The 14,841-nt window shown below is 38.2% G+C and overlaps 1 protein-coding gene across 1 annotated transcript; it reads right to left on the bottom strand.

Annotated features, from left to right (window-relative positions):
- Positions 1-2,698: 2,698 nt before the first annotated feature.
- Positions 2,699-3,541, bottom strand: LOC111264079 (uncharacterized). Its single transcript, XM_022839665.2, has one exon. The coding sequence runs from the start codon at positions 3,437-3,439 to the stop codon at positions 2,774-2,776; it is 666 nt and encodes a 221-aa protein (XP_022695400.1). The 5' UTR covers positions 3,440-3,541; the 3' UTR covers positions 2,699-2,773.
- Positions 3,542-14,841: the final 11,300 nt, after the last annotated feature.

The raw sequence follows: 14,841 nt of genomic DNA, 5'->3' as shown, positions 1-14,841 counted from the left end.
GCCTCACACCCATACACACACGCAACGACAAGAAATACAAGCTCAAAGTTAGCAAAGCAAACAACCAGAAAATCGACTAAGACAAAAAGGTATCAGAATTTACGAATCAAGCATGTTAGCACGCAAGTACTTATGTACATGTATAGACTATTCGTCGAGCAATAGCCGATATGAGCATTTATAAAAGTTGTTTCAAGCGTTCAGTATAGAAGCACATGCTCATTTAGCAATCACACATAACCTAAGGGGCGTTATGCGTTTGACGAAAACAACTCGATGTAATACAGTCCTATAGTGTAACCTACGTCTATATTCTATATAATTATGTTCGGTATATATAATGATCATTACTAATAAAGTTGCGAGAGGCTAAAAAAGAAACAAAAAATAATATAAGTAAGTATAAAAATATCATAAGTTATTAATTCCCAGTAAAAGAAAACATTAACCATTCTTGTGCAACTACGGTCATTGCCACCTGTAACAAAGCTTAACAAAGTGTTATAGCTTAAAAAAGAGCCATTTCTGTTATGTTCTTTATCCTATAAAATTAAGTCGATTAGGAAGTCCTACTACTGGATGCCAGCTTCGATGTATTCTATATTTCTCGATGAAGTAATCGTAATTACTTCCCTAATGGAAATTCTCGTTCCATAACATTTACCAGGAACTTCATAACTTACCATGCATGGTAATCCTAGCCCTGAGAATTGCAAAATCTGACTAACTTCACTGAAATTGACAATTGAGAAAAGATGGACAGTCATTGGGGTCGAAAGAACATATTCATTGGATTAGACCATGGTACTTTACCATGGTCGTTGATGGCGTGGAGCAACAAATTTTTTTCATTTATAATTAACATAATATAAACAAGAATATAATTTTGCACAATCTGCTGTTAATAAACTGTGTCTGGCTGTACAGTTCTAATCTCGGTCAATCAACTATTTATTTCTAGTACTTTCATTATTCTGCACATTATACACTGCACAAAAGCCTACGTTGCGTACACAATTCAGCTGGGTTTTTTTGGCGCAGTTTTATTTTGAGAACAGCTAGATCAGTTCAGGACGTGAGATATAGATCTATAAAGGTATCACGTTTTCTTATCACTAACTTTTTTTTTCAGGAAAACTATTGTTTGAGATATAATGTCAAGCTAGTCCTTAAAAACGAAAACGTACGTGTTCGGTTCCCTGAAAGCTGAAATAGCTCAAGATAGAATTCCTAAGTTGAAGGCAATCCCCGATTTGTTATTCTGCTTGTCCAAACGGCGCATTTTTAAAGTGAAACAACAATATAACAATAATTGAGTGCCTTTCTCGTTTACGCGTAAACTAGTTTTTACATACGACTTCGCGCACTCTGGAAAACAGGCCATATATAGGCTACATGTATTTCGCTCAGTTAAACTTTGTCCTTGGGGAGACCTTTGTTTGTCAAAGAAACTCCTCTTTGCTTTCCTAGAACCAGTGAATTATTTCAGCAGTATTTCATCCCCGGTAGTACAGAACAAGTCACCGTTAAATCCCTAATTTGTACCGATGAAGCGGGTCACTTCTGTGTGACTGGCAATACATTTTTTCGTTAGAGCCTTTTTCACGTCTAAACGTATCATTGTTTTGCAGTGCACTTCAGCACAATCTAAATACAATTCCGCTGAAAAACATTCAAAGTAAGCACAAAAGATGGTAACACATAAGGTATTTAGGGCTAACGATCGAAGCAAAATTTGTATTTGCTATGAGAACGTCTTCTCATACTTGCTTAGTTAGCTACCCATTCACGAACGTATTTATATGTATATGTATAATAAATTTTCGGCAAGCTCAGTAATTTGGTTTTTATTACATCATCGCTTATCGGGCCAATTATTCTGAAAGTGGTATTTGCACGAGATGTTTTGAGGAGTTGTTCAATGGTATAGGGTGACAAAAAGCATCTAGCGAATGACAAAGCCAAAAGGAATTTTAGTCTGACCTAATGAATAGGTGGTTCAAGTGCGCTGCTTTTACGATAAGTTGTCTTTTAAGGTGAACGACGCGTTAGAAAATTACACAACTTTAGTCGTTAATGAAGACTATAAAGTTTCATAACTTTAGCCATCCTATAAAACTCCGCAGCTCACTGCGTATTCTGTACATGTGTATAGATGCCCAGCAGATTATGCGAACATACAAGGGTACGATCCCCGCGCTGATGTCAATGATTACCTTGTAACTGCGAAAGTTACAATTTCAAAACTGCCCGTAGACGTAGCTAGCCTTTGTGGACATTCACCATTCTTATGTAGATTTAGTGCAGCGAACCTTTTAATTGAGTAAAAAATGAAGCAATAATAGCGAAAAGGATTTAATTTACTTTAATTGTACGCTCAGTGGTAGAGCCGGTGCGATGTCCATATCTTTTTCATCAATCGGGAGTTCACGATTTCAGATGTGAATCTAACAATCATTTAAAGGAATCCTTCTCTGCGTTGGCCCGTAGATGCTAACTTATAAACTAGTAGCAAAAGCCTGATAGCTATTAAATGTTTGAGTACTAGATTCTGTACGTTGAGGCAGTAGTAGCTATTTTTTTCACCTACAAATAAATGCAGCTTTAGCTCTTGAAAATAATAAAGGACGTCGTCTTCATCTACTTCTCGATGCCAAATCCAGCCAAATGTTCTTCCCTAAAAAAACAAATACGACTGTTTCTGTAGTACAACGTCACATTTTATCTACACATTTTATAGCTATATACAAAGTAGTTTTCCTTTCCTAGCTTCCTAGGCCTTGTGCCATCCATGGTGACCGTGGCTATGGATGTGAATCGGCACGGGTTTCTTGATAGGGATAGGAATCTCCTTGACTACGGGAATTTCAACAGGATAGGGCTTCTTCACGGGTACTGGATAAGGCTTGTGAACAGGAACAACGTACGGTTTGGGTATCTTAACTGGGAGAGGCACGTGGTAGGGTTTTTCTACAACATAGGGTTTCGGCACGTGTACAACGTACGGCTTGGGTACCTTAACGACGTGATGGACCGGGTAGGGTTTCTTGACTTCAACTGGAACTGGTACAGGCACTTCCTTTGGGACGGGAACCTCCTTGTGAACCGGGTAATGTTGAGTGATTACATGTGGCACCGGATAAGGCTTAGGCACAGGAACCGGCTTGTACACAGGCACCGGTTTTTTTACAGGAACCACGTAAGGCGCAGGTACTGGATGCGGCACTGGCACAGGTTTGGGAATAGTCTTAACGACGTAGTTTACTTTGGGGACATGATGATGTCCGTGGCCATAGCCACCTCCTCCGTACTCTCCTCCAAAGTCTTCGGCGTAACCACCCTCGAGTTCTCCACCAGAGCTGCCATATTCGTCTCCGAATCCTCCAGCACTCGCAAGTCCGACGAGGCCCGTTGCGATAACTACAATGAGGACACGCATAGTTATTCTTATAACTATTGACCGCTTTTTATCGTTACCGTTCGCTCACGTTTATCTAACTAGTCCAACACGTGTCGCTTTGCCGTTCTTCGCCGCTGGTCGCCTTTTGTACGCCGACATGACCCCGTGGTCCGCTGGTGGTGCTCGTGCCAGAAAAGTGGCAAGGGAACGCCGGGGCACATTTTGTTTTTGCGTGGACCGCCGCAAAAGGTCTGGGACAAAAGCGAGCTATGGACGTGGCAATTACTGCAGCAACAGCAAGGCAACGATAGAAGTCCCCACCTTTCACTACTACCGAATTTTAATACGTACTGCTGATCACGCATTACAGCAGTGCACTTGGTTGTTGTGTTTTTAGGCATTTTTTTCGACAGAATTAATTCAGTTATCCTTCCTTCTGATAGCCTGGTGACAATGCAATGCATCGATATAAAAAAAACAACTTACATATAAAGCCAATAAGTAAAACGTCTGTGAGCTATGCTGTAGAGCCTACGAGAAATAAATCACTTCTCACCGGTTTTAAAAATTGAAAACTGGGTATAGTAGTACTTCGTTCGGGGCATTACGTCACAGGCAAGTACGACCCACAGTGGTTGGATCAATTAAAAAATCATATATTGCTGTCCAGTAGTTAGTTGGATTAGGTACACTTGTGTAGCAATAGGAACTTTAACATGCCACATCTATTAATGGATAAAACCGGTGTTTCCAGATCTCTTTTTTTTTTGGTACAGAATGACCCACACTAATTATAAGCTGTGTGTTCTTACGCAGAACAATTACATTTTGAACACGAGCTGTAAATGTGGACTGGTTAGCGTGGAATACTGACGCTCCATATTTTGTTACAGATACAAGCTGAATGTACGCAAAAACTCAATAAGATACCACGCCTGTGTTAGCTTTTGCTAAGGTCCAATATACGAGCTTGGCTATTAGCTTGAAGGTGTATTTCGTGCTAGTATGAACAGCAGCGATATTCTAGATAGCGTCGATAAGTGGGGTCTTTGATGGGAAGGATCTTAATTTATTCAAAAAACAGCGCCCGTCAACAATGTGCGTGTGTATAAATTCGACATGTGGACTTATCAGTTTGTAAAGAGTTAACATAGCTAAATATAGATATGTTCTAGTATTAAAGTTATGTTTCGATGGAAGTCTCCAATAAGTCGACAAACGTTCGCTGCAACTCTTCCATCCTTGCCGCTGGTGTTCGCTTTCGATTCATAAACCAGGTGGAGCCATCCAGGTTTGTTCCATTTCTTAATCTGTCAATGATATCTCTGTTTATGTAGCAGTTATGCTAGCATCTTACACACATAATCGTTGAACGTGACTGGCCAAAGTCAGCCATCAATTTAGTTGTGATAGAGTCTGGAGCCGACGAATCGGGCCGGGAAAGCTGCAAATAACAACATTCAGCGTTTTTGATCTAAACATATTTTCGGTTCCAAAAACTGTTGTGTTCAGACAACAGACCGCCGATCGGTTCCTATAATATTAACGACAACCATGCTTACGTCTGCTGTTGTTTTTACGATTTTTATAATACGAGACAACTATATTCTAGCTATGTGATAAAACGAATGGCTGTTTATTTTTTTTTTCTCTCAAATTGCCCGCGCGTATTCTATAATGATAAAGTTAAATGCTAAACTTTACTATAGTTAAATACTAAACCGTTTAGGTTTTAGCGAGTGTTGAAACGTTGTCGAATTGTTTCATACTGATAATTCCGAAAGCTATTCCATAAATATATAATAAAAACTATACTCGACAGATTGAGCGAACTAAATATCATAAATTAAGCTACATAAAACATAAAAGGCCTTTACTTACAGAATATATGGGAAATTAAAATCGTTGTTTCACGTCGCCTGTGAGTACTCCTTATATCTTATTTTCACAATATATACAATACTTCTGTCCATATATAATATTATTTATTTGCTCATAACAGGAGACCAGTGTCCAAGAAATGATTGATACAAAGCTCATTCTTGGCAGCAATTTTTGAGACGATTGTATCTATATACCTTTGCAGATTTAGGTAGCTTTTAGATTTACCCTCACGAAAATCTAACAATCCCAGACGACTAGTCGGCTTATTGAAAAGATCTATTTTCTTAGTAAGGTCTTCTGAAAATGATTGGAAATCTGAACTGCAATCCGCCTGCAGCTGGCACAAGAATATGGCTTTTTCAATTATTTATGTAAAGAATATATACCGAATATTTCGCAACACAAAATCAATTTCGGATGGGGTAAAAAAGTTGAATAGACGGAGCATTTTTCCCAATAGGGCACTGAAATTTATTTTATTGCTGAAAGTCAATGTAATTTGGCAAATACTATTTGTTGAAAATAAATAAGCATATGTGTGGCATGGAGAAGAAACTGTTCTTGCCTTTGATTTAGAGTCAGTTGATTAAAGATAAAACAGAGTGATAAATCAAACAAATATGATTTTTTGCAGTTGTTAGTATTCCAATTAAGTTAGCTGTCAATATCATAGCGAATTCCTGAGATAACGACCATTAACTATACCACATGCTTGATATCAGCGAAAAAAGAGCGGTAGACAACGGTGGAGCTATACGCGCTAAACTTGATTTAATGCGATCGCTGAAGACAGCCGTTACTACTAACAGGGTTTTTTCGTCGGTCTCGGACAATCAGTCAAGGACTGCTCTATCTCGTGGCCTACAATGAATTTCTATAAATTCAGTAATTTTCGAAAAAATATACCTATGTCATTGGTTCATGTAGTTACATAAGGTAAGTTATAATCTAGAAATCTAGTTAGGTAGATCATTAATGGTTTGTTGCAATGAAATGTCTCTTTCAATAGAGCGTAAACGGGCTATAAATATAGCTGGAGAAGACAATGCTTCAAAATCGTTAACCACCAAACCGTTTCAAAGCTTATAGTTCGTCTACCATAGTCTAATATAATTTTTTTTAATACATTTTTGATGTGCAGCGTGAGGTCGAGCTTTGAGTAACCCAAATACTGGCATACATTCATAAGTTCCATGCCTTTTCACTTTGACAAACGCTGAGCCCCAATTTTCAGAGTTTTGGTCCAGAACCGTCTTTGTTAAGTATTGCTTTAAACAGCTAGCCCGAAACCTAAGAAGCGATGTGTCTACGTCAGAAACCTAAGCCTAGGCTACCGTTGTGTCCCCCTGAATAATAAAAAAAGCTACGCTGTTATTACGCGGGGCACTTTAACTACCGTGACTATTTATGATTCTGGTACTAAAAGTTATCCGTGCTTACTTACGACTATCCAGAATCTGATGCATGTGTCGGCAATATAGTTTAGTGTGGGCTATACGTTGTTTCAGTAGCATGGTCAGAACCTGTTTCAAAAGTAACCCCATGCTGCATGCTATCGACAATCATAACAGCTAGCTAAAGCTATATCTTCGTTTATTTTGTATATGAAGTATGATATATACATATGTACATTTTTCCACGAGACTGAGTTGTACCCTAAAGCAAGTAGGTTCTTTACATCCTAGCGATAGCTTTGAGATGCTAGCTATCGCTTGCGTTCAGTCTCATATATGGCTGAAGTGCACTGGCCGGTGCAGCCCCAGCTTGGCCTAGCCCATATAGCCTTTTGTGCTATCATGTAATGTAATTCAATAAAGTGATTTTTATATTATGCACTTTCGTTGGTTTGGAAAATATCATTTGAGGCCAGGAGAAATTTTGGTAGGAACATTGGCTGGTCCTCGTGCTTTGTTACTAAGGTTTAGGTGTAAGGTGCGAAAAATACTTAGCTGTTATAGGTAACCCCACTTCTTGAAATTTGGTCGGAGAAAAGGGTCGGTGATTAAAAGTACGCCATAGTTATCCCAGAAGTGCTGCAAGTTTGATAGTATTGCTTTTTTACACTAATATTCGTTTATCAGAGAAGCGAGAAATGGCTTATGTAGTTCCAGTCCTTTACAGCTGCACTATATTCTCCATGTTTTCCAATATATCGGCTATTTTCGAGCTTTCTTTTGAGGTTGGATCTATCGAATAGGACTCGAATTATAAATGTACTAGTTCATCAAAATTTGGACGCCACCATGCATGTTTTCGTGAACAGGAAGAGTTGGGGATTCAATTGCCTAAAAGCGGCTCTTTACTTAACATTGTTATCGCCCATCCTAGCAGGTTCTGTGTTATTTTATATGAACAAATAAATATGCATATATCCGTTTGGATCTTCTTGGTTTCTGTTCGTGAGAATCTTTTCCGCTAAGGCGGTTTTCATCGACTGACAATGTATAATGTCTTCGTTACCAAAGCGTTACCATTCTTCTTTGACGGTACGAAGCATGTGGTATGATTAATAGTCGCTACTTTCGCCAGAGATCTAATGGAGCAAATTGAGTACGTCTTCGATTTGTCCAAGATACTCGATTGTCCTGAAAAAAATGTTACACTTTAAGAATTGAGGATTGTTTCAGCGTTTCACTAGCTTCATTCGTTCGCCGTTCAAGTGGGCTAGAAAATCCAGCTTGGTAAAATTGGTAATCATTTCATGTATTAAGACTCGCTATTTTCATTCGATTGGCTTCAAATTGACCTCTGTTTGACACGCACATATTTTTTTCTTTCTCAATAAGGATTGTATTCACTCAATGACATATTACCTAAGGCCAGAATAACAAAAATGATAACCTTTAAATACATATATATAATGCGAGAAAGAATGAAAAGGTGTTCTCGGTCCGACGTCTCAGTTTCAATTAGTTGCAGTGGTTGAATTCAAAGGTAGGTTCACTCAATGCTAGGCTATATACCTATCGATGCACTATGTTGCTATGCGCAATTTCATTTCACGAACTTCCTCCTATACTTCCAAATATATGCCCATATAAAATATTCGTTTATATACATAATATTTGCTATGATGAGGTCTGCGCTGGGAATTAAATATAACGGAAAATGATCCGGATGGTGACCACGCGTGTATTAAATTAAAATAACTAGATCTATACTAAAGTTTCTTACTACGTTATTATATATATTTGTTCTGTGCATTGTGAAATTGACAGTCTTAGCTTTCAAATAAGAAATCGCTGGATAGATAGGTATCTCTGTTTATTAGTAATACTTGTGCCATCCTTGGTGTTGGTGAGCAAGAATAGGTACTGGTTTCTTAATAGTAAGAAGAATTTCTTCGACTACAGGCGTTTTGATGAGGTTTCTTGACTGACATCGGGTAGGAGTTGTGAACGGGAACAGCATATGGCTGGGGAGTCTTAACTTGGGCTGGCACCTTGTACGGCTGCTCGACAACGTACGATTTAGGTACTTATGCAACGTATGGTTTGAATACGCTGACCATATGAGGCACAGGGCATGGGGGGTTCCTCACTTCAAATGCATATCATCACAAATACCACGTTGTGCATTAGATACGTCTGTGTAATCACGTATGGCAATGGATATGGTTTAGGCACAAAACAGGTTTGTATACAGGCACCGGAACCACATATGGCTTCGGAACTGGATGCAACACTGGCACGGACTTCGGAAAAGTTTTCATCACGTAGTTTATTTACCTTTGGGACATGGTGCTCATACTATCCTTATCGGCCAAAGCAACTCCTCCATAGCCGCGGAGTCCATCTCCACATCTTCCGTCACGCCGAGGCCAGATTCAATCGAAAAGCGAACGTATGGCACTCTCGAAATTCTGCACGCATGATTTAAACCGTCCTGCTTCGTGTGCACTGGAATGTTTTTAATTAATGTAGCTTCGTAGATCGTTTCTTGTCCATCTAGCAGCGTATCGTGGTTCAGTGGGTCATTTATCGTATAACCGGTGGTTTTTTTGGATTTAACTAGAAGACGAAATGGACGACAAGCGACTGAGAATCCGACAAGTGAATAATATGAAAATACCTTTACTGACCCAACACGAAAGAGCGTTTGACGACAACAGTCACATTATATTGAGGATAAGTTGTTATGGTTGTGTCGCTGCTTGGATGATTAATGATCTCACGATTCATCATCAGTAAATTATAGCCAATAAATATATAGTTGAACAATGATAATACAATGTAGTATATAAGGGACTTTATGAAGGCCCTATGCTAGACGCGTATCTAGACGAACATCAAACAATTTTTCGGCATCAGATCGGATCAACGTCTATTTCTGCCAATGCTGCAACTATTGTCAGCACATACAAATTCAAAGTAACAATGCGCAAAGTAAATGTAAAATTAAATCTGCTAATACAACTACAGCAGTGCATGCACTTAATGATTATATCAGCATCGTTTCGTTATAAAGTAAGAGTATATATATATACATACAAATAGGATTTTAATATTGGAATTGAGTCAGTATGGCCGCTTGAGCTTGTGTTATCGAACCGCACTACATTCCGGCCCATGTTTAACAGTGACAACGTAGATATTTCTCCACAAGTATTTGTTTACCCCAACCTCACATATGTTCCATTACTCTATCGTTGCTTTTGCCAAAACGAGTGTGACTCCGCTCGACCAGAACCCACTCTTGAATTACGAATAACTTTCTTTTCTATTACACGAGGTTGTGTCGTTGGCAGGTCTCCATGCAGCGTCTTCGAGTTTAATGGCGCTAATTTATTATCCTATTGCAGTACTCTCCTTACCCTGTTGCAAATATCATTATCCTTCCACCGCAATTGTCCTATCTCAATTTTTCCATTACTGAACGAAACGGCCTACTTGTTTCTGCCTAATTGTATTTTGTTTGTGCCCGCGTCGCTTCGGTGTCAGTCCTTTTAAAAATAGCATTTACCCGGTCATAGAACACACATCTGTCTCACTGCCCCACAGGAGTCGCGCGTTTATCAATTATTCTATTCTTCTATCGAAGGTGATTTATCGCTGTTTAGTATAGACAAATTTTTCCTATAGACTTTTACGACAGGTTTCTGTACATTATAATTTTGATTCAAGTATTTACCAGAATAGCATTCGGCTATTTTCTGTGAAAAAATACTATTTATAAGTCCAATTTAGGCCAGTGTCGTGGGCTCAATGAGACTCCGACGTAGCAAATTGGTTAGTCGTTATTAAAAAAGTGGGTCTCGGAATTCGCTAGTTCAACTTCATCAGCTACATAAACGCTTTAATTAACCTTCAAGAGTGAGGCAGTAAAAGGCAAAGTGCTTTGTGTCTTTTGGGAGCACGATTCCAGCAAAATCTTTCAAGAAAACATTCTGAAAGGTTTTTAAAAAATAGATGTGCTTTTTGCTGTTCCTACTGGAAAATTATAAAATGGATTCGGTAAGTTGACAAACGAAGATAAACACCGTGATCTTTTACGATGAAACACTAGAGAAGTTTGATTTTTGTAGATATGACTATTTAGTCAAGCACCTGTTAAAATAAAAATTGCTATAATTTCTACCTGTAGGATTTTTGTGTTAAGTATATAGGAAGCGTAGTACTATAAATTCAATTGTTAAGTTGAGGGATGAATGGCTTAACAGACGAAAAATCGTCATGTAAGGTAAAAACAACGAGCAGACTAGGATGGTTCCCGTGTTTATTCCTGCTTATAGCAGAGGTAAAAAAGGCCGCGAGAGCATTTAGAGCAGAAATTTACCAAACGGCAAATAGATTTCCTTTTCACGATTTGCGCAGAACAATCATTTTTAGTGGGAGCGTCTTTATAAGTGTGAGTTGCTTTAAAATATCCGAACAGACGGATACATGGTTTGTTGAACTCCTGTACAGTGATCATTACGGAGCAGAGACAGCAGGATGTATCTAAATGAATAGAAAATTTCGAATTTTCCGCACACATCTTATGTACGCATACCTATGCAATCCTTGTTGAATGGTTATGGAAACAATAAAGAGAAGTAAGCGATGAAATAGAGTATACGACAGATAATTCGTGTATCCTTCCGATAAGTTGCAGAAGTACGTATTTAGTCCGCAGAGTGTTGCTGTAGTTAGTTTAGTACATCGCATCCTGTTGCCTACATTTATAATTTATATAGCCTATATCACTTTGTAATATGGGGATGCCTCAGTTCTTATCCTTTTACGATTAATATAATTTACAGAAAATTGTAAATCAAAGCACAACTTAGTTTAACTGCTTACTGAATTATAGTGTTTTTAAAGGTCTCTCAGGTATGTCAAAGGGTCTGAACTTTAACATGGATTTGTCATAGCTTTGAAGTGTTTAACATGTACAAAATTTTAAAGGGCACTAGGCAACAGAATACTGGGAGTGCCCAAAAAATGCTAGGGCAACCCTTATTGCCAACCTTCTTTGAAAGCCCATGCATATATTTACGTTATTTTGGAATATCTATCGGTAACTTAATTTTAGTAGGAATCATTGTAACTTCTTCAGTAGTCCTTTTGATCTTCGTAGCCAATCAAGTCACGAGCCAGTCACTGGAAGTGCTACAGAGATCATCATCAAAGTCGCCTGAGTATCAAGGAGATGTTGGAACGAGTAATGAATACAGTATTGTAAAATTAGGGCACTGCGTCATAACCATACTATTACGTGTTTCGTTAATCAGGTCACAGCAGTTGTCCCCAGAAAAGCTAAGGACAACTGATGACAATCTTATCTTTAAAGAGGAGCTTAATCAGTTACCTAATAGGCGGCTATCATTTCATTGAGTTTTATTATTTTCGTAATATCTAGTATAAATGTTATCACATTTATCAATCGATAAACAAAAGGTATTTGTTAATTATCAGAAGCTGTTCATAAAAAGGCGAAGCTTATATTTATTAGCAGTTTGCAGTAAATATACCAGAATAACATTTTCAATCAGCTCCAAGCGAGTTTCCTACAATGTAATAAAAAAATAACAACTAAACAAACGGCCCACTTCCATCACAAAAACGAGTTTGATTTTTTTCACAATGATGTAGTTCGCGTGATCCCGATAAGAAATCACTATTAGATCCAGCCTACTTAAGGACCATCTAAATGTACCTTAGTCCGGCAAGGTATGCTCTCTGGACCTGATGTAGAACCTCAAAGATTAGTCACTGAGTGGAATGGTCGCTGCCCTAAAAACTTAGCATATCTGTCTGGCCTTTGTAAAACTATCGAGAACGCCCTTCTCAAACTACACTTTTGACGGCGCTGAAGAGGTCGAGCATTACAACTTTCTTAAGTTTTTTTTCACGATGAATATTTATCCAATATCGATTGAATTTCCGCCAATTTTTCATTTGCCTAATTCTTGGGGAGTTCGTAGTCAGTTACCTAATTCAGTAACCACTGACTATAGTTAACGAAAGCTTTGTTCGTAAAATACAACTCTTCTTAGAGAAAAGTATTTCTGTTGTAAATTCAGTTATGTTTAGTTACGCACCACTTCTTTGTAGAACTTTTAGAATGAACTTTATTAATACAAGTGGACAACACTTCCTTAGCGAATGAAAAGTAAATTTAGCATAATCAGCAACGGATGTCGTAAATCAGTTCGTATAACGATCACTTGGATGCACCACCAGATAGTAAAATTGGAATCAAGATAATTGTATCGAACATCGGGCAGAACTATATAAAAGGCTTTGGGAATTTCGAACTCTGAAATTCAATTTTGATTGCTTATTCTCCTAATTGTTGTATGCTACTTTTACTGGACAGGAATACTTTCAGCCCGCCTGCTCGAATACGTGGACGGTTTGAACGTGTAGAGTTCCATAAACCGGGTTTACATAAAACGCTCCAACAATCGCAGTGAAGCTGCTCGTTAACATAATCAGAATAGAAAGGGATCATCAGCACCGAAGCATTTAGTTTTCAAAAATGGTTCATATAATTTATTTTGAGATACTGTTCTATTTATTGTGTATGCGCGATACGAACATGAAGCTACCATATTGGTGGTTCAGTCAAGTACCCGATCACTCTTGTCAAGGCAATGAACCAAATGCATATATCCGCTCGTGACATTTCGTTGTTCGATATACACTCCACCGCCTGGGGGCCTCACTTTCAAAAAAGAAAATAATAGAAGGTATGCAAAAATGATGGCGCCGACACGGAAACACTAATCATGTAGGCTTCTATCGCCTCACTTCAAAATTGGCGATGTTTTGATCCAACGGCGCAAAGTTAACTTCACCGAAAAATACTTCAATCTCAGATCGAACCCAATAAAGCATGCTTCATTATTCCTAAAGTCTCAGACTCAACTGCAACATTTGCGGGTGTAACACGCGTGTAGGTAGATTCGTGAGCGCGGTCTCCCCTCAAAACATGTTTTCTGACATGCAGGTAGAGATGATTATGCTTTCATTTCAATACTATAAACAGGTCCATTTATGGTTTATAGACCGTTATTTGTGTGAATAAAGCAAAATAGTGCAATTAAAATTAAATGCCATTAAGTAAGGATATGTTTATATGTTTTTCCCAGGCAAAATACACTTTCGTTCAAAGACCTGTACTGTTATATGCTTTATGTTATGTCTATGAAAAAAATGGCAGTGTTCAAGCAGCCACTAGAGCTAAGATTAAGTCCAATTTCAAAGCAAGTTGTTAACCATAATCAATATGGTGCTGTGGCACTACAACTGTGTTTACTTAACCACTGTCGAACCAATGTGGCGTCGGCTTATTCAGTATTGCTGTATGCTTGTTTGTCTTAAATTGCACTTTATACTTGTTTTCTTGCAACGAACAAGCCTCAAATTTGAAATGACCTGTAACAATAGACATTGAATATATTTAGCTGATGCCCTCCACATAATTTTACATTGTATGCTTGTCTTAGTCCGACTATAATGATATTGATACCCACACTATAATACGACTATAAATAAAGGTCGTATTATAGTGTGGCTCTCGTCTTGCCTCGTTTGCCAGTATCACATGCCGTAAAATCCGTCGAATTTTGGGTGTACGTATACGTCACATTGTCATACTGATTCAGAACAAACAAAAAATGGTTTAGTTAATGGGACACTTGCATTGATAAAGCTTTAATTTACACCCTCTAATGAGGATCACACACTATAAAGGATCGATTTTGAATGTAATAATGGCTAATACAAGGCAGAATACATAGTTTAGACAAAATCTGCGTATTCCATTACCGTCTGTGTTCTGAACACCTTGTGTAGGTGGATTATGGTAAACGATCCTCTGTGTAGAATTCCTCTAGCGTTCCATTCTATCCATAGCGTTCCTTGGTAATTACCAACTATTTCGCTGCGTTAGTTCAAGCCGCAAGTGCCTAACATTGATTTATGTCGACGTATGTTTTGTCCACTCACCTATGTCGCAATTAAGGGTAACATTTATGTGAGATCACAAACACGTTAGGTTCTCACTGATTTCTCGAATATATTAATGTAGACCCTTCTATCGGCTCTAAGCGATTTCATGACGATGCTGCA

The sequence above is a fragment of the Varroa jacobsoni genome, unplaced genomic scaffold, assembly GCF_002532875.2.
Source record: "Varroa jacobsoni isolate VJ856 unplaced genomic scaffold, vjacob_1.0 scaffold_819, whole genome shotgun sequence".
Lineage (NCBI taxonomy): Eukaryota > Metazoa > Arthropoda > Arachnida > Mesostigmata > Varroidae > Varroa > Varroa jacobsoni.
Note: the sequence above shows the minus strand (reverse complement) of the source record. Positions and strands in the feature narration are given on the sequence as shown.